Consider the following 26,946-nt stretch of genomic DNA (forward strand, 5'->3'; position numbering starts at 1 on the left):
AGATAAACATCTTTAAAAAATATATTAAGCATAGGTAATGTTTTACTCAAATCTTGTATGGATCACAAGGATGTTCTTCCATTTAGCATGTACAGAGTTTGCCCGAACAGTGGCATTATGTAGTTGTGGTTCATGTTGGCATACATGCTCATTCAATTCGTTCTGAAAACTGTCAGACAGGCTTAAGATGCTGCATACAGGGATCATATTAATTCCAGATTGAAGCTGGAATTCTTAACTGATCCTCTGCCAAACAAAGACCAGTATTTTCATATTCAAAGAGTATGTTGGGTTCTGTGTTGGTGTAGCTATGTGAGGCCATTGCAGTCTGCATACTGTAGGAGGAAAATATCCTGGGCTTGGTTTATTTCATAAAGCAAACACTGCAGTCAAAATGAGCAAAATTACATTGTATTCTTAAAAGCCATACATTGTACTCCTAATTTCAACAGCTGGTTATTGTCTCCTGAGCTTCTTTATAATAGGACATTTATCCAGGTATACGTATATTGAGATAAGAAAACCTACAGTGTTGAGCCCATACACTGTACTTTTCAAATCAACAGGTAAGTGTTTTCCCAAATACAAACTATAAAACATAGCTGTGTCTTAAGAATCTATTGAAAACATTAAAATAGATAAGGGAGTGTTGTGGGGTGGCATGTTGGTGCAGTGACGTGCATTGCTGCCTTGGGTGCTACCTGTGTGGAGTGTGTATGTCCTCCCTGTGTTCGCATGGGTTTCTTTCAGGTACTCTACTTTCCTAACACAGTCCAAAGACATACTGGTACTATGGGTTAATTGTATCCGGGAGAATTGCCCCTAACATGAGTGTGTTTCGTGTCTGTGTGTGACCGGCGTCCAGTCCAGGTTTAATCACCTTGTGCCATTGCTTGCCAGGATAGGCTACATCACTTGTACAGTATGTAAAATTAATCATTTCTATTACAGTGTGAGTACAATGAGGTCATTTATTCCTAATTTATATTTCTATACTGTTCAGTACAAGCATTTAATGTTTTATGATATATACAGGAGCATGATACTAATAACCTATCTTATATTATTTTATTTTTTTTAAGTAGTAAAGGGTAAAAGGAAGAATGTATTGCCATCATAAGCAGAATGAGAAATATAATTATACAAACTGATATTCTCAAAAACCTCTAGAATGCAAAGCAAATATGTTTCAGCAATGGTCCATCAATGGAGAGAATTCCATTGCTTTCTCCACAGTACTAATCTAGAGAACAAAAATGAAAAAAATGAACCTCTATAATGTCTTTTCTATCAGTGCTAAAGATCACAGCACATTTTTGAGTAATATATTAAACCTACCTGTCAATGGTACACGTATACCAAATTATTCTTAGATGCAGAACATAAGTAATGGAGCTTTCAAAAGTGAATTTTCTAGTGATCACAAGAGGGGATGTTGTTTATTTAGAAATTAACCTTCTAAATATCCATTGTGTTTCACAATGACTTTAGAAGTGCAGCAGAAAAAAGGGGATAATGCAAATCTTCATTAGACCAAATTAGATAAATATTTGAAATTACAATGTTTTTTTTAATGAAATGCCATTTAATATGAACTATTAGGCTTCAGAAAAGATGCAGAAAAATAAGGGTAATATTTGAGTTCATGAGGTGTTACCATTAATTTGGAAAGTGACTGAGCTGATGGTAGTTATTAACTATTCTTATTTTTTTCTCTTTGTATCTTCACCTGTAATGTTTTTTTTCAAATGCTAACATAGAAGGAGTCAGAGGAGGGAAGCTGGGCTCAGGTAATGTACCTCAAACATTTTGCTATTTCCTTTTTCTTTTTCTTTTCTTTCTTCTGAAGAAAGTAATTTCTTCCTTAAATGTTATGCACTTTCGTAGTATGTTTTGTTTTCAAACAGTTAATTTAGTACCCTATTCATGTGATGTCTTTAAAAAGCACCGCTTTAAAAAAAGTTGATTTTATATGTTAGTTTCTTAAATTGAATATAATACGCCAGTTATGATAAACATGTTCAAGGTGTCAGACTTAAATCTGTGAATTGATTACAGTAGTTTTAAATATGCTGATAGTAGTATAATTGGTAATGTGTATGCTATTCTCAGTCCTTTCAATAAAAGTTGCCAGTTCCACTTCACAATCAAAGAGATAAGACTGAACTGGAAAACTGTACTTTCATTTCTCTGTCAGGAAACACTTTTAGAACCTTTATGCCAATCATCTATCTCTTGCTGGAACTTGATGAGATTGCTCCTGAAATACTGTACCAATACACTAATGTAGCTTTACATCACTGTGGCATTTTTAGTTAATGTTTTCCCCTTCTTTGTCTTGGAGAGGATTCCAGGGAAAGGTAAGGCAGACCGAAAACGGAAGATTGAGGTGCCCCTGCCTTTATGCCCAAGTCGTGTATGGGATTATACCAAGGTCAGAGGCAAAATAGATAGACAGATAGATATAGAATGCCATTAGTAGTAGTTTTGAATTAGATGTTTTTCATTTTAATGAGTTAGCTCAGTAGAACTGTAGGAAATAGTGTGTTCACTGAATGACCAATAGAAGAGAATAGTCCCCACCCTTCTCCTGCAGAGAATCTGATGTTATAACTGGAAACTGAATACTATTATGTACCATTCTTTTGCAGACACTAGCCTATGGTGACATGAACCATGAGTGGATAGGCAACGAGTGGCTACCAAGTTTAGGATTACCTCAGTATCGCAGCTACTTCATGGAATGCCTGGTGGATGCCAGAATGCTGGACCATCTAAACAAGAAGGATTTGAGAGTGCATCTAAAAATGGTTGACAGTTTCCACAGGTAGCTCAGTGTTTTCAGACTGTAGTTTTGATTCCTGGTTTTGTTGCTGTCGATTTTTCTAGACATTGACGTTTTAATGTCTATTCAATGCTCATAATTTCCGACACCTGAATTTTATTACTGATTTAACAGGACTAGTCTGCAGTATGGGATTATGTGCTTGAAGAGGCTGAACTATGATAGGAAAGAACTGGAAAGAAGAAGAGAGCAGAGTCAGCATGAGATGAAAGGTGCTCTTAGAGTTTAACTTTTTGTGACCTGATATTTTGTTTTTACCTTGTTTTATTTCTTTTACAATTCTATTGATTTTCTAATCTATATATACAGTATTATAATAGTGTCATTTTTTTTTAGTTTTAATAATGTCATGCTTACAGAAGAAATCTACAAATTTTATATGCATTACTTGAAGTAACCCTATCAGATTAGGCCTTAGAAACAATATAGTAAGTAGTATAAATGATAGTTAAGAATATCCTTTATCACCTAATAAACTTCTAATTCTCGAAACGTGCATATCATTTTGAGGTCAGAACTTAGCACTTGGCACTTAGTTGATTGCTCATTATTGACTAGGTGTCAGATCTCACATTTCTTAGAAGACATGTACTGTAGAAAACTACATATATTTTCCATAATAAAGTCTTGTCCATAAACAAGTCTTGACCATAGGCTACAATATCATAAAAACATATAGTGCGCTCATTTTGTTTTTTTGGCTCTTTACCTTCAAACCAGTAAATGCAGCATAAACCATATAAACTGAATGGTAATTAAAATGAAAATCTTTGATGCCTCATTCACAGATGTTTTAGTGTGGAGCAACGACCGTGTGATCCGCTGGGTGCAGAGCATCGGGCTGAGGGATTATGCAAACACTTTGCTTGAGAGTGGCATTCATGGGTCCCTTATAGCTTTGGACGACAATTTTGACTACAGCAGTCTAGCACTGTTACTACAGATTCCAAACCAGAACACTCAGGTAAATGGTTACTACCATTTAGATAGAAAACTTGTAACTGTGGCCATTTTTCATATCTCTGTGCTAATAATATAGGACTGAGAAACTCTTTGTTGTTTTTAATATCTGTGATGGTTAAAAAGATTATTTCTTCTTGTAGATTTGAATTAGTCTGTAGTCCTGTAGATTTGAATTAGTCACAAGCATCCTTTCATGCTTGTATCCCTCAGTTTGATACAACTGGTTGCCAACAGGGCAACCATGGTGTCCTTTGACTTTTCAAATTTTAGTTATAATAATCCTTGTCAAATCAATATTTGTTTTTTTTTACTGAACACAGTTCAGAATAAAGGCAGAATAAAGCCCAGATAAAATGCCTTGCAGTCAGAAGTTACAAACCCACCATTTTATGGCAGCTCACTAAATTCTTCCTTCCTTCTATGACTGGGGATGCCTGTAATTTTTGCTTAAGACCATCTTAGAAAGGAGGACTTAAATAAACATTTAAACATTAATGTATGATGAGGAACTTGTCAGTTATGACTGAGTCATATTCAGAACGGGATTTTTTAATATTTATATATTTAGGTTTTTGTATCAAGTACACTAACGTAATTAAGCAGATATGACAAGTAAATTTATTATAACACTTATCATCATCAGGGAGTCTACTATGAAGGTCACAGGCTAGTTGCATGTGTGAACATTATTGGAAGCAATAATCTCTGTACATCGGTGACACACACTTTGTAAAACTTCATGTCACACAACATTGCTGTGTTTTGGGATTGTTTCACAGAACCTGGATAAGGACATGCCTGTTTGCTGGTCTTAAGAATCCTAGATGTTGCACATTTTCTCAGTTCATCCCACAGCAAACTGAGGAGCTGGATTCAAGGGGGCTCATGTCTGAGGATTGAGGTCCCATCCATTTGGGACCTCTCGAAAAAGCTGTTGTTAAATAAATGGGATGTGCATTGTCCTGTTGCAATGTTGCCCTATCAGGATCTGTCTGCAGAAACGTTTCGGCAAGTGGGGTTCTAGGTTTTCAAATGATTAAATATTTCCACCCCTGGTATAACACTTGGATCCCCCCATCAGCTGGTCTGTTGTACACAACCAGCCATCAAGATATTGCCAATTTCAATTGTACTTTAAATTTCACTGTATTATAGGAAAAGCCATCTTAGTGAAGCTCTTATGATGGTTAGTTTAGATTTTAATGGGAGACTATAGTTCTAAAAACTCTGTTCACATGCGCAAACCTATAAAAATGACAAGAAGTTATGTTATGCTAAATAAATGATCCTATGATCACTGATTACTGTGTATTTCAGAAAGCTTTCTGGACTCTCCAGCATTTTTAACACTAATATACAACCACAAACCTTAAAGTTTATTTTGTCCAGATAAGAATGACCATATTTGAATGTTATGAGTTTATGAGTGCCGAAATCCGAACTTAGTTTACATAAAATTCTGTCTTAAATTAAGTTCTGTTGGGTTCTGAGTATATTATACATATTTTTTTTAAATTCCTGAATTCATGGATTCTTGGAATTAATTCTGATTTTAAATAGCCTATTCCAGATGAAATGAAAAAAACTTAAGCACAGTCTTATTCATTTTCCTTTTATCTTGGCAATCCAGGCACGACAAATCCTTGAGAGGGAGTACAACAATCTACTGGCTTTAGGAACAGATAGAAGACTTGATGAAGTAAGTATTATTGTATTAATCCTCACAAAATGGAATGAGGGCATTTTATTAGTTCAAGTTCAAGTTCAGGTACTGTAGCTGCGTCTGCAAAGGAACAAAGGCTGCAAAGGAACAAGTAAAGGTTTATTCCATGCTGAAAAAAGAAGAAAGGAAACAACGTTTTGGCTGTGGAGCCTTCTTCGGGTGCAAAGGAACAAGTAAAGTTTTATTCCATGCTGAAAAACTCACACCCGAAGAAGGCTCCACAGCCGAAACGTTGTTTCCTTTCTTCTCTTTTCAGCATGGAATAAATGTTTACTTGTTCCTGAGGGCATTTTAGACCCCTATACTACCTGCAATGACGGATTAATATTATTGTTTTATATATCCCCTTGGTCTTGGAGAACTTTTGAAAAGTAATACTGAAGAAATCAAAGTAGACATGTGGTATCTGGTTACATCACAGTAAAAATGCACATATTTTATATTTCATTGTGCAAGCAAATAATGCTAGAAACACAAGGATATTGCTTTAAGATGTTTACTGTTTTACAGTTAAGCAGTATACTGCCAACCTGTGCTAAGTAATACTTTCATGATCCATTACACATAGAGATATTGGGCTGCTGTGGAAAAGTTCATTAGAAAATTGTTTTATTTGTCTTTTGGTGTTATTTAGAGGAACAAACTAAGGATTTTTTTAGAGTTGTCTGAAGATTGTATGTATCAAGTCCAAACAAAGTAAAACTAGAACTGTCAGTGTTTCCTTATATACTTGTTTTCTAGGATGGAGTTTAAACATTTTCCTATTTGAAATACTTTCTCCTGAGAAAGTCTGATGAAGACTATCAAAAATGTTGTAGTAGTCCCTATGCAAATGGCTCTTTACAGTAGAATCACAGCATTATTGCAATTGAACCATTTAATGTAATATATGTACAGTACAGTTTTTTTCCATTAATGTAGTAAATTCCTTTATCAAAGGCACCTTACATAATACAAGCTAATAAAAATAATAATGTATATCATCCATATCATCAATAAAAGTACTCAAATTAACAGAATGAAGTGCTACTTTACATTGTACAACATTCATAAAGTAAATTAACAGGACAACTTAAAATATTATCAATATGTACAAATGGGAACAAATTCGTACATGAGATCTTTATGAACTACAAATTAAAGTCAGTGGGCACCAGAGAGATGGGCAAGATGAAGGCGAGGATGGGTACAAGGGAAGAGAGATTGGGCAAGTGTGACTGACAGTGCTATGTCTATGATGGAAGGGCAGAGATGGTAAATGACAGGAAGCAGAGCAGTGAGCCACTGATGCAGTGGGTGAGAACTTTTTCCCAGTTTGAAACTCAACAATGAGATTCTCATAGAAAGTTAAGCAAGTAGGGGCAACAGAAATATTGTACATCAGGAAGGGGACAGCAGAAATCTGCCATCAATACATTGTCCAGAAGGTAAAGGTGAAGTGACATAGAAAGAAGAAAAGGTAGCTGGTGTGGCTGCATTATTTGTGGAAATCCTGGTTTTTGCTGATGGCTAGAGAGTCTAGAAAGTGAGAAATAGAATAGGTGGAAATGATGTCTAGCTCAAGACAATTTCACAGCTCTGGTGAAAGACCAGAGAGAAAGTAGAAGGTTACCACATCAAGCTACCCAGCCATGATGTTGAAGCTGATAGTCTGTGTGGACCACATACCAAAAGCTACAGTACCAAATGGGCAGATTACTGAATAGCCTCCTTTCATCGCAAACCTTTATAGGTATAACAGGAAAGAGATTTTTATAATCTGCAAGTACAAGAACAACTGCCTGTAGGCTGAAAAAATAAATAGAAATAAAGATTGTGGTAAATGAAACTGTAAGGCAGAAGGCAAGTTATCTGAGCAAACCATTTAGAGTTTAAAATACAAATTATGCAAAAGGATCAGGAAATGCAACATATTACAGGACACCTAAAGTAAATTGCAGTAAATTACACTGAATAGCATAAACTGCCATATTTTCAACCACAAATAGCACTCGTAGTATTAATCTAGGTTCTTATATAAACAAAAACCTGCTACTTAGTAACACTGTTAGCAGCACCAGAATTAATCAAATCTAAGATTCAGTAATAATGAGAATATGCTCTATGGATTGACACAGCTCTTATAGGAACTAAATTTTATTTTTCCTCAGTTGTATATATCAAGCACAGTGACTCTAACAAAGAAACTATGTAGGAGAGATGTGTATATCACTTCTGACTCTTACCTACAGTGCGATGACAAGAACTTTAGACGAGGACCTTCTTGGAGAAGACAGTTTCCTCCACGGGAAGTCCATGGGATTAGCATGATGCCGGGATCGTCTGAAACTCTGCCTGCTGGTTTCCGCCTGACCACCACATCAGGACAGTCACGCAAGATGGCATCAGAAGGTGAGGGGATTTAGCGTTGACATCTGAGTTGTAGCATGCACAGCGGTTCAATTTCAGTATTCAGCTGTAAGTTGTTCTGACTGATCAAGAACCCTTAGTGCTCCGAATCCAATACAAAAAATGTTCACTATAATACTTACAAAAAACAAATATTACAGAGAAAAAAGAAAACTACTGACTTTACAAGACACATTCTTAACAGTGTTTCTGAAGTGATCATTTAGGCTGGTACTTTCAAAGTGAGTATTCAAACTGTCATCAATGAAGTGTAATTCATCAATCTTTGTATCATGCATGGACTGGTAAAATTAAACTAGAAACATTGTATGTTGACATCATGCAAACATACAGTAATACATAAAGCTTACATGACAATACTGATTTGTGAAACAATTTTTATCCTACAGTGTCACCTGAAAACTGAAACAAAGAAAAGAAAATGATACCAGTTAACATTTCCTTTAGTGAGCTCAAAGAGATTATGGTTGACAGTTTTGAGTCTGGATTTCAGATTAGCAACTGTACATCGTGCTAGGGCATTCTGACTCTGTTTTTGTTGTTCTGTTTTGGTTTGGTGCTGCATTATAGTTCTCTTTGAGGTGTTGGATGACAGTCCTGAAGACTTGTTAATGGACTGGTGTCAAGGTCAGGTATACCTACACAGTACCAGGGCTGTCTTTCCAGCTCAGTGATCCTCTGACCTCTGCCCCCTTGGTCTCTGCAGAGATTTTTCCAACATCAGCCTTCATATTCTCATCTGTCCTTTTTGTGCCCTGTGAGCTGAGACTGTCTTGTTGAAGTGTCCGTAGGGGATCGTTGATGTAAGCTCTTGAAATGGTAATCTCACAAAGAGCTGTTCACAGTAAACGTGGAAAAGGAAAATGTGGGATTTGTGTTTCTTCAAACCTCTCTAAACAACTTAGGGTGGACTACTTGGTCCTAGCTAAGACATGTTTTCAGTGAATCCCTATGTCCTTTAAACTACTGCATTTTATCACTCTCTTGTACCCTTTCTTGTGATTCCCCACAAATAAAGATTAGCTTCAAACCATGATTCATGTTTTAATAACTTCAAAATTGACCCCTCATTCATGGTTTAACAATTTCAGAATGATCCTTCACTCTCCCTCTCAGAATCTATGACTTCCTCTGGCTGGAGTGAGAACATGGATGACATTTTGCCTAATCATGTTATGTTGTACTGTATATATGTACCCTACCCACATTCAGCTGTCCTTTTCCCAGTTTCCGTCCATGGGGTGTGTCACAGATAACAGTGGATTAAAGCCATTTTGCATTTTGCAGTTGCCTCATCAGCAGTGCAGCGGCTAGACAGTTCAACTGTGCGGACATACTCCTGCTGAGGTGCTAACAGAAAAAAATGGCTCTGAGTTGTAAGTAAAGACTGGGTGTGGGGGGGGGGAGGGCCAGTATCATTGAACAGAAGCCAAACAATTTGGAAATTATTCTTCATAAGACATTATACCTAAAGCTAAACAATTGCAAATATATAGTTCATGAACCGTTATGCAAAATGGAAGATGGGGGGTTAATAAGTCAATTAATAACATTTTCCGGTGCATATGTTCTATTTTATTTTAAAATAAATTAAACTTTTAAATATACTATTAAATTCAGAAATTAGAGTAAAAACAACATACAGTAGATATTTGCAAAAAAAAAATTAACAAATCTAAAAAATGTAGTCTGCTGTCATGTGCATATGAAGAAAGTGCTGGAAACTGAAGTGTATTTCGACACCTTTAGAGGCCTTGGCAGTCCTTTCAGAAAGCACTGTACATGGTTCTTCTTTTGCAACAATACATTTAGATACATCTCTAAAGCCAAAGACAGTGGAAGCGTTAGTTGTTTTGCAATCGCAGTATGTAAAGTTTACTTTTAATGTTTTAAAATATGATTAAAAAAGGTGATTCTGCTTTGAATAATCATGCTCGGTGTTTTCTACATTCATGTTATTAAGTTAAAAACACTTGACACACACATGTATACGTACAGGAAATGGACAAAGAAAATGGAAATACCACTGCACTGTCACTTAATACGGAGCTGGGCCACAATGTCTGGCCTGTATCTGATGTAGCATTTTGCAGGAGGAATACAACAGGATTCTTCCATGATGAAGTCAATAATCTCACCCCTGGTTGACTAAGGTGACAAACACAAACTCAGGTGTCATTCCAAAATATAATTGACAGTTTAGCCATAAATGTTCTATTCAAATTAATATTCCACTTTCTACAGTGGTTTCCCTTGCTTGAAAATGTAGGTTCCCCTAAGATTTTTTAAAAAAGATACATCTTCATGCTCCAGTAAGCCCTAAGGTGTTGGGAAAATGGTTCTGGTAAGTGACAAGATCACGTGCTGTATCTGAACCACAGCAAACGACATATATAGGAAAACAAACTGGTTTGAGGTTGAAAGATATATCAGTCGATCAGTTTGTCTTCAATGAAAATTCAGGGAGTATTTTCAGTATGAAACAGATGAAAACTGTTTCAAAACTGTTTAGAAATAAGATTTTTTTTTTTGCTGCAGTTTAGTTACAAGATAGGAACATTTTTAGCCTTAACGGTGAAATATGGAATGTCAAAAATAAGGAAATCTGCAAACAGTGCACAGTTTTTTGTGTGGGTTACCATTCTGTGGAAATTGCAATAAAAAGCAGGGATTCAATTTTCTATGAGCCCTGCCTGTAAGTCAAAGACATGTCTGTTTTTTTTTTCTGACAGCTCATATCAGTGCGTTTCCAAAATGTTACAGTATGAGCAAAATGAATGTAATCTTTTTTAATCTCAGGTCCCAAGGCATGTTACTCACCACACACAGCTGCCACTGGCTGGTGAGAACAATGAAGCTGATGCAATGCAAAGAACTGAGGGGATAGAAATCATGCCTATAGGTCGTGGAATTTTAAACCTCCATTTCTCAAGGGATGAAAGAGTCCCCCAGCACCTTACATTTTTCTTCAGATGACATCTTTGGTTTGCTCAAAGAAAAAGAAAAAATAATCAGATTTAATTCTATTCTTAGATGTACTTAAACTCAATGAATGAGTATTGGAGCCAATTGAATGTGTTGTATTTTTAACACCTCTCAACGTATTGACTAGTTTCAGGGTTTGTATAAATCAGAGGTTTCCAATCCTAGTAACGGAGAACCGATGTCTGGTCATTTATTCTTCAACTGAGCTCTGAATTGAAAAGGCAACTATATCCCTTTAATTGAATTTCCTGCTTAATTAGACATCTTTAATCTATTTGTGAACTTAGCCATTTATTACATTGCTGCATGTACGTTATGGTGAAGACATTTGCTAGTTAAGTAAGTCCTGTCTTGTATCTGTCTAACAGGTCTTAAAAGGTGACCAATACTGATGTCTGGATTAGAATAACATTGTTCCATTGTTCAACTGTTCCACTGTTTTGGTGTTTGTTAGCAAACAACATATACTGTAATTCCTCTCCATAAAAGACATTGTATCTTTTCTAGATCCCAATTTAGCAAAACCTACAGTATTCTTTGTCTTTTGGGTCTAAAATAGGATCTTCTTTTATTTTTACCCTGCAGTAAAGTACAGAACTGAAATGTGAGTTGAATAGGCTATGGAGTTAGTGATCAGCTGTAAACTATGCTGGAGGGATTGAGATTATTAGGTTAAAAGCAACATACCCTTGTTTGTAATTAGCAAATATTTCATGTGTTTAACTGCCAATCAAATTTTGGGAAAAACAGACTGAAAGGGAGGTTAAGTGACAAAAATTCTGATAACTTATCATTAGGAAGACTAACTAAAAGAGCTCATTACCTTTATAGATAAGAAACCTCTGGAAAGGAATTAGCCAGTTTTTAAATCCAAAACCTTATTTTTCTATGGTAGGTTTCTCCATGTCAGTGGTGTCTGGATCCTTCTCTTCTGCTCGATGAGGCTCCTTGAAGTCTCCCTACTTTGAAGATCGTCATCTGAAACAAACTAGATGCACTGCCAGGAAACACTAAAAAAATAAACTAGGGCCATCTACAGGACAAAAGGTGAAACTGTCCTTTCAGCAGTTAATAGCCAAGTCCATGTAACTGGGCACCAACATACTGTAAGGTGCTACAAAGATACTTACAGCCTGTCATATTGTTGCAGTTTCTACCGTTTTCTTGTAACATACTAGTTGATATTATGTACTGTGTATGTATTTCTTTACAGGAAATATGTAGGGTCTTTGTAAATGAATATAAATATGGCAGTTTTTATATATATAAATTATATATACATGGGGTTTGTGAGAATACCCTGATGTCATTTCCATGTTTAAAGATGCTGCTGTTTGTACCTTTTTTTCATTAAACCATTTTTACAAGTCATGTTTTTCATAGTGGTCAGGTTTCCAAATTTAGCAGTGATAGCACCTTGAAGAAAAATAGCTTTTAAAGTTGGTTTGATACCAGTCATAGCACTGCATTATCTTCAGCTGTGAAACCTGCCTCCATGTAGTGTACAGTCCTGTGAGTTGTTGCTAACTTTAACCAGAAGGAAACAAATCTTTACTGGAAACTAGGCTTTCCAGGAAACACACAGCAAAGCACTGTGATTTATAGTCCCTTCCATCTAGCAATGTACACTTAATATTTGCACCTTTAGCTATGGACCAAGATGATTTTTTTTTCTGAAGCACTTGATGGAGTTTCATTTTTTAACAGTAATATTCAGTAGATTGATACAGGACTTTTTCATTAATGTTTCACTACAGTATGTTACAATTAAATAAAAGGCTAAATAAAATAGGATCACCGTTACCCTTTGAATCGTCATGCTTTCAGCTGAGCTGTCTTTTTTTCTGTCAACTTCTACAGCGGAAATCACTTTATCAAATGAAATAACTGAAAGACAGAGCTAAACTTGTAGTGTGTACAGAATATATCAAATGTAATAGTCAAGAGGAATTTAAAGAAAAAAAAACCTATTGCTTGTTGTGACTTTATTTAGTGTTGCTATGACTGTTTACTCTGTTTCTGTATGAGTTTTCAGAGTGATCTTTTGGAATCTTTCCTTTCCATAGTTGCTAACTCATTGCTGCTTTATCTTAGCAAAACACCTGTCTTTTAGTTATTTCTACAAGTAGTTTGTTCTTGATTTTTTTGTCAATGTTTTTTTTTTCTTTGCACGTACAAAAAATCTTATTTGTTTTACTTTGTGTCCATTTTTATTTATTATTGACTGTTTTTCGGTCAAAAATAAATGGTGATCTAACAAATTTACATTGTCAATAAAATACTGTCAAATAGTGTCAACTGTACTTTTTTTCTGCACAATCCAGCAGTTATTTGCCTCAAAGTACATTATATGTGAATTACATTGCACATCAGAAGATGAAGCAGTTAATGACTACTTTCACCACAGATATAGAAACGAAACTACAGTGATTTAGGAATAAAATACAATTTAAGGAGGATCTTCCTGGAAAATGTGAAACATTTCAACATTTATGTGAAATTCATTAAGATGTTTGGTAGATTTATCACTTCTTTTATCACCCTATATGTCAGCAAAATATATAATGTACCGTCTGAATGATACAGTATGCATCAAATATATAAAACAAATTTGGCATAGTATGTAAGGTAATTTTCTGTTTATTTTTTCAAATTAGGGTTTTTTGTGGTACACTGCATGTTAACTATTGTCTTTGTTAGTGTACAGCAGACAGTATCTCCAGAGAAATCTGTCAAAGGAAATTGATTTTTTATGCTTCGCTAAGTAATTATCCTTGCAGCACTTGCTGAGAATTCCAAATCCCTTATGCAAGTTCAATTTTGGTGTGAAGTTAACTAAAAAAATGAGTAGCTTAGAGGCAGTAATTCAAAATAAAACAAAGTTCCTGTACAAAATCTGATTTACAGTCCTTCCCCTGATAATTTAAAAACTGATTAAAGGCCACTTATTTTCCACATGCGGTACTCACAGGAGTACAGCTATTGTACAAAGTTAAATTGTAACAGCTACATGTATATCTAAATATTTTGCTTGCGAGATGAGTCTGAATGTCTTCTGTTAATGTCATTTTCCATCAATTTGATCTTTATTGATATTTCACCTCAATGGAAAACATTTACAACACCTTCATCAGAAAAGGTAACACAAAAAGCACAAAAACAAACAATAAAAAACCTGTGAGGCAAGGTTAGAACAAAATACCTTTTTGTATCAATGATTTTAAATTCCACTTGCTGACAGATCTATCATAAAACATTAAACATTTATGATGCCCTGCAACATCGCTTTGATGTGTGGTTAGCTCAAATTCACAGTAAGAGATTCACACTGCATTAATGAAGCACTCTTTAAATATCTAGAGTAGTGGTTTCTATTAGTGGCATGTCTACTTAAGAAGGAAATAAACTTATCTTTGGAACATTTGTAGGAGTAGATAACAACATACTGTATGTGTCATTTTCATCAACAGAATTATGTGGTTTTATTCTAATGTGTATACACATTTTCACAGCATTAAAATGTTTTCTGTTTACTAATTTATATGATGATTATTTCTTTTTTACAAAAAGTGTGCAAACAGGTTTAAGTGACTGCATTTCAATCATCTGTAGACTGACATCAGTTTACAGTGATATAAGTATGTGTGTGTGTGTTACCCACACAGGCTCGGACACTCAATTATTTTTATAAAATAGGTTTTTATAAAGACTGCACATGGAGAGCACAGGGACAACTGTATGGGTCCATCAACAGTACAAAACTAACATAATTTTTTTTCTTAACTATTGTGCTTTTCTTTAGCTTTCTTGCCACATGATTACAGTCATAATACAACACAAACGGCAAATTTTACTTGGTCCTACACTTGGTACTTTTGGACATCTACATTTTTTCTGTAAATAATATACTACAACAATCTTTTCAAAGTTAATTAAGCTATCTCTGCAGTCCATTTAAATTAAGCATGTTTTTATCAACTACTTTTTCTGTGTTAATTGTAAAATTAAACACGCTTGGAATTACTTAATGTACTCCAGTATTACATATACATTTCTAAAAAAGAGGACAGGGTTAATTAAACTGTCATTTTCTGAAAAATAATTTACCAATCTTAATGAGCAGTTTTATTATCTATTATTAACTTTAAATGTGAAGGTCTTATTAAATTTCAAAAACTCATTTTTTAGATAATTAATCATGTTAAAATAAGCAAACCAATATCACCTTTCTAGATAATAATGCTGGTGTTTTATTACATTATTTTGTGCTCAGCAAAAATATGTCAAAAGCTGCCAAGACTAAAAGTAAGTAGATGAGCAGAAGAAAATGCTATACCACATTAATAAACATAATGTTCTTGTTTTGTAATATAACAAATTGTACACAAACAGCATATACTTCAAAATGAGTCTATGGTAATTTCTCATACAAAAAAGAAAATTTTGATTTCATAATCTACACGAGTGTTTTCTCGAAGCACTCACCAACTGCAAAGCTTTCTGATATACAGGTGTTCAGATACTGTATACAGATATAACTTTCAGAGATTCTTTTTAAGGATGTCTTCGATTTCCTTGAACACAACAGGGTCTTCAATGGTAGGAGATATCTGAGAAAACAAAAAAAATCTAACCTTTATTTTGCAGATCCCCATATTTATTCCACCTCAAACTAAGACCAGAAAAATTTTTTAAAGTTACTTAAAAACTCACAGTAAAGCCAAATAAAAAAAAATGAATGTGTGATCTTTCATATTCTTTTAAGACAGGTTTCATCAGATATACAGTACAGTAACTCTTCTGCCATTAAAAATCCATTAAAATGGTCTTAGTGAATAATTATCCATAGTTTAAATCACATAAAAATAGGTAAAGACTGTAAAATATTCATAAAATGTCTAAAGATAAGTAATTACAGAGATGGATAAATAAGAAGCATCATATACTAATGTATATTGTATGCAAGCTCTGAAATTTAAATCATTTTTTTTCAAATATCCTCAAGAAACAAACACAAACAAGGAAGACAGATAAAACCATGAAGGTAACAACTAAGGTCGGTCTTCTTCTGAATTCTAGAAACTCTCAACTACCTTGTAGGCTTTTCTGCTAACAAGTGCCGCAAGTGTGGAACGTGGAATCTTTCCAGAGCGTGTCTTTGGTAACCTGTTCACAAAGACCACCTTCCTGAACGCAGCTACAGGACCGATGCTTTCCCGAACCAGTCTGACTATCTCTTCCACAATGTCTTCTTCTTTTGTCTGCAGATCTAGGACAAATACAGAGAAAAATGGTACTTCTCTCTGCAAAAGATAGTGGTGTTGGAAATGGCATTAGAACCTCTTAAACAATTGCAGAAAATCTTGTTCCACAGTTTCCATACTCTTCATACTCTGCTATATATATTGCATCTCATATATATAGATAGAAGGGACATATAGATAGTTGTGTTAATGTGCAATATGCATCCAGAATGACAGCATTAGAAGAAAAAAAAACAAAATCTAAAAAGTGTCTGTTTTAAAAATAAAATAAGGGTAATACATTTTGTAATGTATGTGTAACTATATTACACGTACTTCACAGCTCCATCTTATTCTACATATAACATGGAACATTGAATATTCATTAATCCTAAAATGTAGTTTAGATCAATAGGACATACTGTATGCTAACTGAAGACCCAGAATGAAAATGTGTATTCTGCATGGCATAACTACAGAACTGTAGCTTAAAGTATTTACACCCTGTGTCTGCTACGTAGAGATTGTGAAGTGTAAATTACTGTACATTACTTGTATAATAATAGTATATACATATAAATAGCATACACTACATAGTACAGTATATACAATAGTATTTGTGTTAAACAGTGTTCTTGCAGTATATTTCACAGCTGTAATAAGACTGATCAGCTTCACCAGTGTTTCTTCTTCAGACCTTGTCAATTTTGAGCTGATGAATTATATAGAAACAGCATTATTATACACAACTATTCATTTCAAACAAAATAAAGGTGCATAGGACCTGGTGAGCTATACTTCATCAATTCAGTGCAATGGTGTGGTTGTAGGCCTCTCTTATTCACACTACAGAGGTATTAGAGGGAGGGACTATATTTAAAATGCTTTCTAAAGAAGATGACAAATATCCGTAGACCTCTTCTTATCGGACGTTGCTCCTGTGTTCCCTCTAATTAGGAAGAAGTTCATTCAGAGGTGAGTACTGTTGTTGTAGCAGCTGTTCTTTGTGGCAGTATAGTTCACTGCTCCAGCTGCAGTGCTGTATACTCAAACACCCAGAAGACTGGGTCTGTTGAGGTCAGCTTCTTCATGCTGAACACTTTATATGTCACTGAATCTTGGCAGAGTGAAAAGCTTATGCAATCAGAACTAAAGCCCTCAAAGGGATTTAGCTGAAGAACAAAAGAAAAGATCATTGTATATATGTTGTATATTGTATATCTGACATTTTAAAAAGGACACTTCAACTTCCAATTTCAATACTTTTACTTCCAACATCAAGCCTCATTAAGTAGCCCTTTGTCTGTTTTGTGACAGTGTCACTCCCAATGCAACAGACATCCTGTACAGTACTGTACACACAACATATACAATCCTTTGTAAAAGCACCTTTGGCAGCAATAAGACCTGCAAGTCTTTTTGGATAAGTCTCTAGCAACTTTATAGATGAATTATTTGTCAATTTTTCTTTGCAAACTTGTTTAAGCTTTGTCATGTTGGTTGTGGATCATGGCAATTTTTAGTTCTTAGCATAGAGTTTCAAAGAGATTCAAATCAGGATTCCAGTATACTGTAGCTCTGACTCATTCTCCTGCTCTAAGTTGAACTTGCATTCCAGTTTTAGGTCTTCAGCTGCCTGAAGCAAGTTGCCATCTAAGATATGCCTCTACTTTGCTCCATCATCTTCCCCTCAGTGTTGACTGGACAGGATTCCCAGTTCCTGATGATAAAGAGCAGATATATCATAATGCTTCCACTACTATGCTTGACTGCATGGTACTCTATGGTACATGTTCCATGAAGTATTTAACTATGCCCAAAAAGACACTTAGTGTCTTTGAAATTATTTAACTTTCTCCTTTGCCTTTTTGTGTTGTTTTGAAAGTCTTAATGATGGAATTCTTGCTTTAAATTCACAACCTCACTGAGGGACCTGACAGGAACAGTTGTTTTTATTCTGAAATCATGTGAATCACTATTCCATAGAGCAGCCATTCAACAAATTATGTGACATGTCAAAGTAATATTATTTACCTGAACTAATTTATGCTTGCCATAGTATAGGAGGTGAATACTTATGCAATCAATGCGTTTTAGGGTTTGATTTTTCTTTGCAATTTTGCTGATATTTAACATCTTCAACCCATACAATTGATTAGTCGGAGCATTCATGTTTTTAATATAAATATAATAAAAACGTGTACATCGTGTTTCATTCAACAAAATATAACTTCATTGGAAGGGAAAGAATTTGGCTAGCCAAAGTATACTATATGAGATATATGCTGTATATACTGTATATAAAACCTATATTTATTAGAAGACATACCTGAGTCAGCTATGTATGCTTCATTTGGTAAAGGCACGATATTTTAGATGTATGCACTTCCAAAATTCCAAATTCCAATTTCCAAAAGACATTCTAAAATTTAAATTCAAATTTACTAAATACAGAAAATAATTATATATGTTCATAAACCAACAGAGGGGACACCCAGGAGTTTGTTGATAGATGATCAACAGAACTCTTTTGATTTCTCCAGGAATTTGCACATACTCTTTTAAACTTTTCTAAAATAAACCTACACACTGATATGATAATTTGCAAACTGAACAAAATTGGATTGAGAGGGCACAAGCAATGAGGTCATACTACTGAGGGGAAGTAAATATAGAAATATTACAATTTAAGCCATAATCTTGTTATGTTTATCAGTTTATCATAATCAGTCACTCAAAGGAGCTCTGTAACTTGAAGTAAAGCATGCAACAAAATTCAGATATATTACAAAGGAACAAGTAAAGGTTTATTCCATGCTGAAAAGAGAAGAAAGGAAACACAATGTTTCGGCTGTGGAGCCTTCTTCGGGTGTGGAAGAAGCCTGTGGAGTCTTCTTCACACCCGAAGAAAGCTCCACAGATGAAATGTTGTGTTTCCTTTCTTCTCTTTTCAGCATGTGTTATGACCCCAAGTGTCTAGGGGTAAAGGGGTGTAACATTTAGGATATTTTTTGGAAGCAGATGGGTTCTGGTGAGGGATTAGGAAGCGTGATAACAAGGGTCGGTGCAAAAGTGATGATTTTAAGTTGAATAAGTGACTGGTATGAAATAAGACAGAATAACACACAGGGTAAGGGAACTAGAGTGGTGCCAAAGAAAAGAAAATAACAAACAAAGTGGAGCTGGGTAGGAAAGCGAGAGAAAGCTAACCTGTCTACAAAAGAAAACCCGAAACACACGGTCTTCGGCATCTTCAACACCCTAGCTAACCTCTACTGACTACCCAAAACCACACAATACAAACGGCACTCACCCGTACTAAACTGGTGTGACTAATACAAGAATCAACTACGTGTGTGCAAAGTGTACCCAACAACCTAAACTAACTCTATACACAAAAGTTCACACAAATACACAAGTGAACTACGAATACAAATGAGAGTAGACAAGTAACAGGGTACAAAACAACACAGAGGTTGATACAATAACAAGTCTGGGCAAGGTAATGGCAAAATAAGGATAACCCAAACAAACTAAAGTACAAAGAGACGAACAGAAACCAACAAAACAACAAAGCCGAAGCTATAAGAAAACACACACACAAAGCAAAACAACAAACCAACAAATCCGAAGCAAAATCAAAAGCGAAGCGAAGCGATAACCAAAGCCAAGTGGGACTGAAGTCAAACGAAAGGCCTCTCCTTCCTGAAAACCTCCATGTTATATACTGAATAAGATGCACTCTGATTGGCTGAGAAGCTGATTGATGATGATGTCATACGGAAACAGTGGTGTAATGGTGGGCCAATGGGGGAGGGAGAACAATCAAAGTCAACAGTGTGGAACGTAACAACAAAAACACACATAGACCACACACTGGGACGTAACAGCATGGAATAAACCTTTACTTGTTCCTTTGCAGCCTACGCATGCTGACACAGCTACCTACTTGAATTAAGATATATTACCATTCCTTAAAACACACAAGGCAAGGGGTACATGGCCTTTCAAAGAGTCCTCAAGTCCAACTACAGCGCAGTCCACCACAGCAGAGTGTTGTAGGACAGCCTGGAAAATAGGTGCATCAGTAAATTCTCATAACTAACTGATCTTTCATTAAATGAACTCTGCAATTAAAGTACAATCACATAAAATGAAGACAAAATTATGCTAGTACAAATAAAAAAGATCTGTTGTTTTCTTCAGCGCTTTACTGGACTTTAAAGAATTTACAGCATGTTTTACTACCATAATTTCCTATTCTGTGTAAATTAGCATTACACTTGTATGTATTTAAACATGATACATGTACAATTAGTCTCAGAACCTCTTATTCTTTTCTGAAATACCTAAGTTATAAAATCATCTCTTTAATCAATTATCCTAAATCAAACTCATTAGCCAGGTACAGCAGCTACAGCAGCCTCATTCCCACAATTGAGTTTTTTAAGCTCCAAAACTCTACATGCAAATATACTATAGGTACAAATGCATTTTCACGTTCTAACAGACTTATCATATTTTCATTTTTTAGCACTTACAGTAAGTCAATCAACTATATTTCAGATTAATAGCTCCAGCATTTACAATTCTTTCTTACCTCCTCTAGAGCCCCTGTGGATAGTCTGTGGCCAGCAACATTGATTACATCATCAGATCTTGACATGATATACAAGAATCCTTCTTCATCCATGAAGCCAGCATCCATTGTGTCATAGTAACCCTGGTAACAGGCAAAATCACAAAACCCATTTCTGTCACTTTGAGACAGTTATTTACTGAGATTGTACTATATTAGGAACAAGTAATAGGTTTATTCCATGCTGAAAAAAAAGAAGAAAGAAAACACCTGCTCACACCTGAAGAAGGCCCCACGGCCGAAATGTTGTTTTCTTTCTTCTTTTTTTCAGCATGGAATAAACCTATTACTTGTTCCTTTGCAGCCTATGCGTGCTGATGCAGATACCCACCTGAACTTGTACTATATTATATTTTCTAAATAATGTAGTATTATTAGTAGTAATTTTGTCCATGCAGTCATCTGCTATGGGTTGTGCTGATGATGTAGAAGCAGTTTCAAAAGAACTTAGTTTTATTATTTCTAAAAACAGTAAATGCAAAAACCGCTGACACTTGCTTAAAGAGGAGACAGATAAAGCTAAAAAGAAAAAATGAAGAGAGACATCCCTGTACATGTGAACAGTTTTGATGGGGATAGTTAACAAGGGTCACAACTTTTTATAGTGTAAACCAAGAAAAGTTTACACTAGTTAAAGTTTACAAAAGTTAGAGAGAAGAAAACAACTTTTCCCTGCTGCAAATCGAAAAAGGCACACAAGACCCTACACAGAACAAGCTGAACAAAACTCTTAAGAAAGAGGGCACTGTGCTTTGTCAAGCCCAACTTTGCTTCCCCATGGTGTGGATGCTGCATTGCCCCTGCACTGAACCATTAGCAGTTCCTCTGCCTTTTCCTAATCTAGAGCTTAAAACCAAGCATCTAAAGGTATTGAAAATACTGCTAAATATAAAGCACTGTAGTCATTCCATGTTCTGCTTCCCAGTAATGCATTGTCTAAAACCTACTGTAAGTACATGTGGAAAAGTAAGAGATAATGTTACCCTGTTTGGCATGAATTTTGTTCAACTAATGTGAAAAGGTTAACTGTATTTTTAACATTAAATAGAGAATTAAAATTCTGTTGTGTAATGGAAACATAAGCAAAAGTTGTATTTATACACACAGAAATCCATTACTAGTACCGCATCCAAAGATTCACACCACTAGATGGTGATCTTTATCCGTGAAGCAGCTGACCTACTTTTGAGCCACTGTACAGCCAACAGAAATCCAACTTTTCTTATATGTTTGTGAGTACAGCTGATATGAAACCATAGGCATTGTTCCCCGAAGGAAGGCCAATAGACAACATAACACATCTTTTGTAAACATTAATTGTTAGATTTCACAGTTCATGTTCCACTATGAAATAAACAACACATATTTCTAGCCTTTCTCTTTGGCATTGCAGTATATTCTAGAGGGAAAATCAAAGGCAAATGTAGATTTCTGCAAAACTGCATGTTATCAAGATAGGCTCTTTTCTTCTCATGCCAGTTCAAAGCACAAAAACAAATCCCAAAAGAATGTAAGTATAAACCAAGGTTTAATTTATCAGGCACATTCCTCCAGGCATAGACCCAGTCTCGACCAGCTTCAAATGAGAGGTAAGACAAGGATCACTTTATTGTGTTTTTCCCAGCCCCATTGAAACTTGGCACTCACAATAATGATACTGTACTCCATTTCCATTTCCCAACATGACACATCTTAAGAAATATATTCAGACTAAATTTTGTTGAAAAATACCAGAATTTTCCTTAAGATCCACAAAAGTCAGTACTTTTATTGCTTGTCTGTTTCTATAACAATAAAGAAAGTTAGAGGCAGCAGGTCTAATAGCCAATACTAAAAAATGGCAATTATCACTACCAGCATTTTCCTCTACAAAATCTGCACAGAAGTGCATATATTTTTTATTTACAATTGTTGCATTTATTTAGCTCTGTTCATGCCAAAAGATCGCAAAGGACTTAAAACAAAAGAGGTATCCCAGTACCACTCCAGCCAGATTAATGCAGAACTTGTAGGCTGGTATGCAAAACTGTGCATACAAGATATGTGCATTCCTGAAACAGCTCTCTGTGCATTCTAGCAGCACTGTTCTGAATAGGGTATGAATATACCACTCATAGGCAACAATGCATTTTCCATTTTATTGCAAAGGCAAACATATGTAAGAACCTTTCCTGGTAAACACACACTCTCTGCAGTTATTGAAAGAGCAGTGACAATAGTGTAGAAAAGAACTGGCTAACTTACAGGGAACCTTGTGAAGTAGAGTTGTACAAACAGGTCATCATTCTGCCAGAGAGTGGATGCTGATCCTGGAGGCAACGGAAGCCTATATAACAAGATTTGAGAAATTATTATTATTATTATTATTATTATTATTATTATTATTATTGTTATTGTTATTACTACTATTATTATTAATAATAATAATAATAATAATAATAATAATAATAAGATGATTAATGTAGTGGTGGTAATATTTAAGCACTGCACAAAATAAATATTTTAATCACATCACAATGTTATTATAAATAACATATTTAGTCTCATTTATTCTCCATGAAATGTGTAGATGATCTCCACAATTTTTCATTTTAATGTGATGAAAAAACATGTCACAACATGAGACAAAGATATAATTTCCTTTACATTTAACACAACAATGTGTCAAAGCCAGAGAGCATTCTAGGAATTCATCTCTATGCTGTTTGAACTGACCTCAGGTTTCCTCACTGTTAAATAGCCCGTTTTCTCTGAGTACACTGCACAGAGACTGAGCAACTGTATACAGTACTCTAGCTAGTACAGAGAGGCGTGTTTTGTGACAGTTTCTGCAACTTTTCTTTCTACAAATTACTATAGCATTAATAAATAGAAAACTGAACTAAAAATAATATATTTCCAGAATTAAAAAAAAATCTTCCAACAAAAAACAAAAAATACCAAATACTGTGAATATGAAAGGTACTTTAGCCTCACTTTCATTAAAAAATGGTATTTATTCAATGCACATTTTTTTCAGGGAATGTTTCACAATTCCAGCTGTATAAGATCTGAAACATAAGAAGTAGTCAACTTTTTAGAAAAAAAAGCTTAATGTAAAAGTCAGAGGCTTTGAAATTCTATATAATAGGTCAAAAGGTGTTTTTGGAATCCTATTCATTTTCAATTGATTTTAAATATGAAAAAATGTTCCACAGAGATGATTTCATCCTATACAAGACCATTTCAAATCGATTGTTTTTGTGATAGGAGTAAGTGAAACACCAATTTGACTGGAAAAGCTATTTTATAAGGTTATTTCATTTTTATTTGATTCATTTAAGAAGAACACAATCAAGTTCCAAAAATGAAGAAATTGGCACATTTGTTTGGTTGCACCAAATATTCAATCTATTTATGTCCATAAATTCTATATAAATTATCACCAGAAAATATTCACACAAACACACACACAATTCGTTCTAATTGTATATGTGAATGGATGTATACAATGCCTCAATAACAAATTCCAAAATGGACTATTAAAGCTATTTTTGTCATTCCAAATTCTTAGCATTATAAATAATTAGTGAATGAAAACTGAAAAAGTCAATGTAAAATGAATAAGAGCTGTCTATAGAAAACAGATACTTTGGCCATTGTTCAAAAATCAAAACTTAGTATCACAGTGATGCAATTCAAGTTATTAGAGTACTAAGCAAACCAAATGCACTTGTTCTTGACCATTAGTATGCATTACAACAGTGTTAATACTAGAAAATGAAGCATAATCATTGAATAGTTCTGAATAAAAAGGATTCTGAATAAATAAATCACTTGACTGCTGTGAGCTAATAAACAGCACACTACTGTGTGGTCATAAAGTTTCGTGTGATGTTTTTTCACCTGAGACAAAGTTTGAAAAGGTTTGTGTAAAATCATATTTACAATATCTAGAAAGGAGGTCTAGAAAGACATATGATAATCTAGAGTCAGTTGTGCTTAATAATAAAGCAATAGGAAACATCTCGAGCAAATACATGATTACAAGAAGCTGCATAAAATCCAGTTCCAAAACTCACATGACGTACAGTACATGTTACACATGCAAACAGGCTTTTACAGTGTAAACAAAGCCAAGTCAAAAACAACACAAGCGGAAACAGGAAAGTGCATTCAAAACCTAAGGAAACACACAGAGTGGTGGTAGTATTGAGCCACAGTATCCAGACTTGTTGCTGAAGCTGATACCCTGGATTCCTTCAAGAAATGGCAGGATAAGATCACTGGATCAATTAGCTACTGCAAAAAAGCAAAATGAGCTAGATGAACCAAATGGCCTACTTTCGTTTGGAATCAGTCCTTATATTTCAAAGTACAGCGATTTGTGATACAGGGAAACTGAAAGGGTAAAGGCGAAAGTCATTGTAACTTCATTAAAGCTTAAGCAGTAGAACCGACACATTCTCATGGTGATTAAACAGGCAACAACATACTAAATTCACCTTAAAATGCCTTATTGATTTTTTAATGTGTTCCTAATACTATGTTTTAATAAGGTAATGATAAACTTGAAATGTACAGTATACCTCCTTAATTCAATTTTTTATTTCTAATTTCATACTGCTTAAATGTCTTCTTTAAGGATGCTTAACACTAAATCTTATCAGAACACCCGATACAAATGTGTAGGAAACATAGTAACTGACGTTGCTTCTGTTATTACTACCATTATTTTTGTACCATTTATTATACCATTGTTTTTATTGTAGTCCTAAATTCCGGTCACGTGTTATGCTTTAATAGAAAGTAATAACGGCCAACTTAACATGAATATAATATGTAATTGCATATCCAATTATAATTAATTTATGCAAGAACCAACAAGCACAAACATGATGAGCTGCACAAATACCTCTCGTTCTGTAAATAAAAGGACATGTTTTCAAAGACAAGCAGTTCACAATTGCCATTGCAGAGTTGACATTAAGGTGACACCAAATGAACTGGAAGAAAGCATAGAGAGAACAGTCTGTTTAGCTAAGAAACCAAGTATTTTTAAAAAACAATAATGATGTCAAACCCCAGTTCCATCAGTTCCATCAGTTGCTGTAGCAGAATCTAGGGCAATTGAAGGATTAAAATAGCATTTGCTGTAAATTAATTCAATTAAGTCTCAGTCAGCAAGTAGTGTACCAAATACAAAAAACAGTCTATTTAAAGTAAGTCTGAGCATTTTGTATTGCATCAACCACTCACTCTCTTTACAAGATTCTGTACCCATAAATAAATCTGACATTTTATAGCTATAGTTGTGTTAATACAGAAGAACTACTAAAAACAAACCAATTAGTAGACCTTAATAATTAAAGACATAAAACTAAGTTCCTCTTACACCGGAACTGTTATGATGTAACAGATGACTATTACTGTCATCTGTTATGAATCCCTCCTCATGGTAGCATATTTTATCAAAACATTCCAGTATTACAAGGGTATGCTGAATAATTATCTTGTTAGGACAAGTCCTTAAAAGGGCAGGAATGTAATCTGAATACATGTACAGGTAGTTGACAAAAAATACACCTGGGTAAATGAGGTACCCCAGGTATATTGAAAGCAAGGACTTCAACACATACTTGCATAGTGGCACCTGCATTAACTAAGCAAATCACATTATCACATTATAATCAATTCTGGATAGCATGGCTAAAAGAGAGACAAGAGAGACTTCAGTGGCTTTAGTGAAAGTGGGATGACAACTGGCGTGATTTGGCATGAGCTTCAGTGACCAAGACAGCCCAACTTCCTCATGATTCATACAGATGCAGCCATTCAAAATGCGTGCGTTATTTTGCGGCATACCCCGGTGGGCGTGGCGCGGCATCTCGCAGTGTCACGCAGTGTGACGTGTTAATCGCGCGTCATTTGACGCTCTGCCGGAAACTATCCGGCGTCACCTTGTAAAACCGCCAGGGGGAGCTTAACCTCTCATGTACAGCATTTGAGCCTTTAATTTTGAACAGTGTATTACAGCATGTTAATCTTCAGTCATTAAAATGTTGGTATATTTTATGAAAGCAAGATTGCTCAGTTGGACAAAAGTACACAACCTACCTTTATCAGAAATATTTATGCATCAAAGCCTTTACCGGAGATA

At 34.9% G+C, this 26,946-nt stretch overlaps 2 protein-coding genes across 4 annotated transcripts in view; one reads left to right on the forward strand and one right to left on the reverse strand.

The window, feature by feature from the left end:
* ppfia2 (PTPRF interacting protein alpha 2) overlaps positions 1 to 13,214 on the forward strand; it is a 168,257-nt gene extending 155,043 nt beyond the window's left edge. The window contains exons 24-31 of the mRNA XM_088922591.1: positions 1,761 to 1,790; positions 2,652 to 2,827; positions 2,960 to 3,057; positions 3,634 to 3,809; positions 5,439 to 5,507; positions 7,763 to 7,922; positions 9,228 to 9,316; positions 11,821 to 13,214. Of these exons, the coding sequence (XP_088778717.1) occupies positions 1,761 to 1,790; positions 2,652 to 2,827; positions 2,960 to 3,057; positions 3,634 to 3,809; positions 5,439 to 5,507; positions 7,763 to 7,922; positions 9,228 to 9,286 (768 nt within the window). The 3' untranslated portion in view covers positions 9,287 to 9,316; positions 11,821 to 13,214. The remainder of the gene's footprint in view (positions 1 to 1,760; positions 1,791 to 2,651; positions 2,828 to 2,959; positions 3,058 to 3,633; positions 3,810 to 5,438; positions 5,508 to 7,762; positions 7,923 to 9,227; positions 9,317 to 11,820) is intronic.
* Positions 13,215 to 13,983: 769 nt separating this feature from the next.
* acss3 (acyl-CoA synthetase short chain family member 3) overlaps positions 13,984 to 26,946 on the reverse strand; it is an 89,770-nt gene continuing 76,807 nt past the window's right edge. The window contains exons 12-16 of one of the 3 annotated variants that reach the window (XM_088922705.1): positions 23,052 to 23,133; positions 20,769 to 20,891; positions 20,154 to 20,236; positions 16,019 to 16,194; positions 13,984 to 15,535 (exon numbers count right to left, since the gene is read on the reverse strand). In XM_088922705.1, the coding sequence (XP_088778831.1) occupies positions 16,035 to 16,194; positions 20,154 to 20,236; positions 20,769 to 20,891; positions 23,052 to 23,133 (448 nt within the window). In that variant the 3' untranslated portion in view covers positions 13,984 to 15,535; positions 16,019 to 16,034. Of the gene's footprint in view, positions 15,536 to 16,018; positions 17,889 to 20,136; positions 20,237 to 20,768; positions 20,892 to 23,051; positions 23,134 to 26,946 lie in introns of those variants that run through there. The other 2 variants (XM_088922704.1, XM_088922706.1) reach the window with 2 other exon arrangements.

The sequence above is a fragment of the Atractosteus spatula genome, chromosome 8, assembly GCF_055471065.1.
Source record: "Atractosteus spatula isolate fAtrSpa1 chromosome 8, fAtrSpa1.hap1, whole genome shotgun sequence".
NCBI classification, from domain to species: domain Eukaryota; kingdom Metazoa; phylum Chordata; class Actinopteri; order Semionotiformes; family Lepisosteidae; genus Atractosteus; species Atractosteus spatula.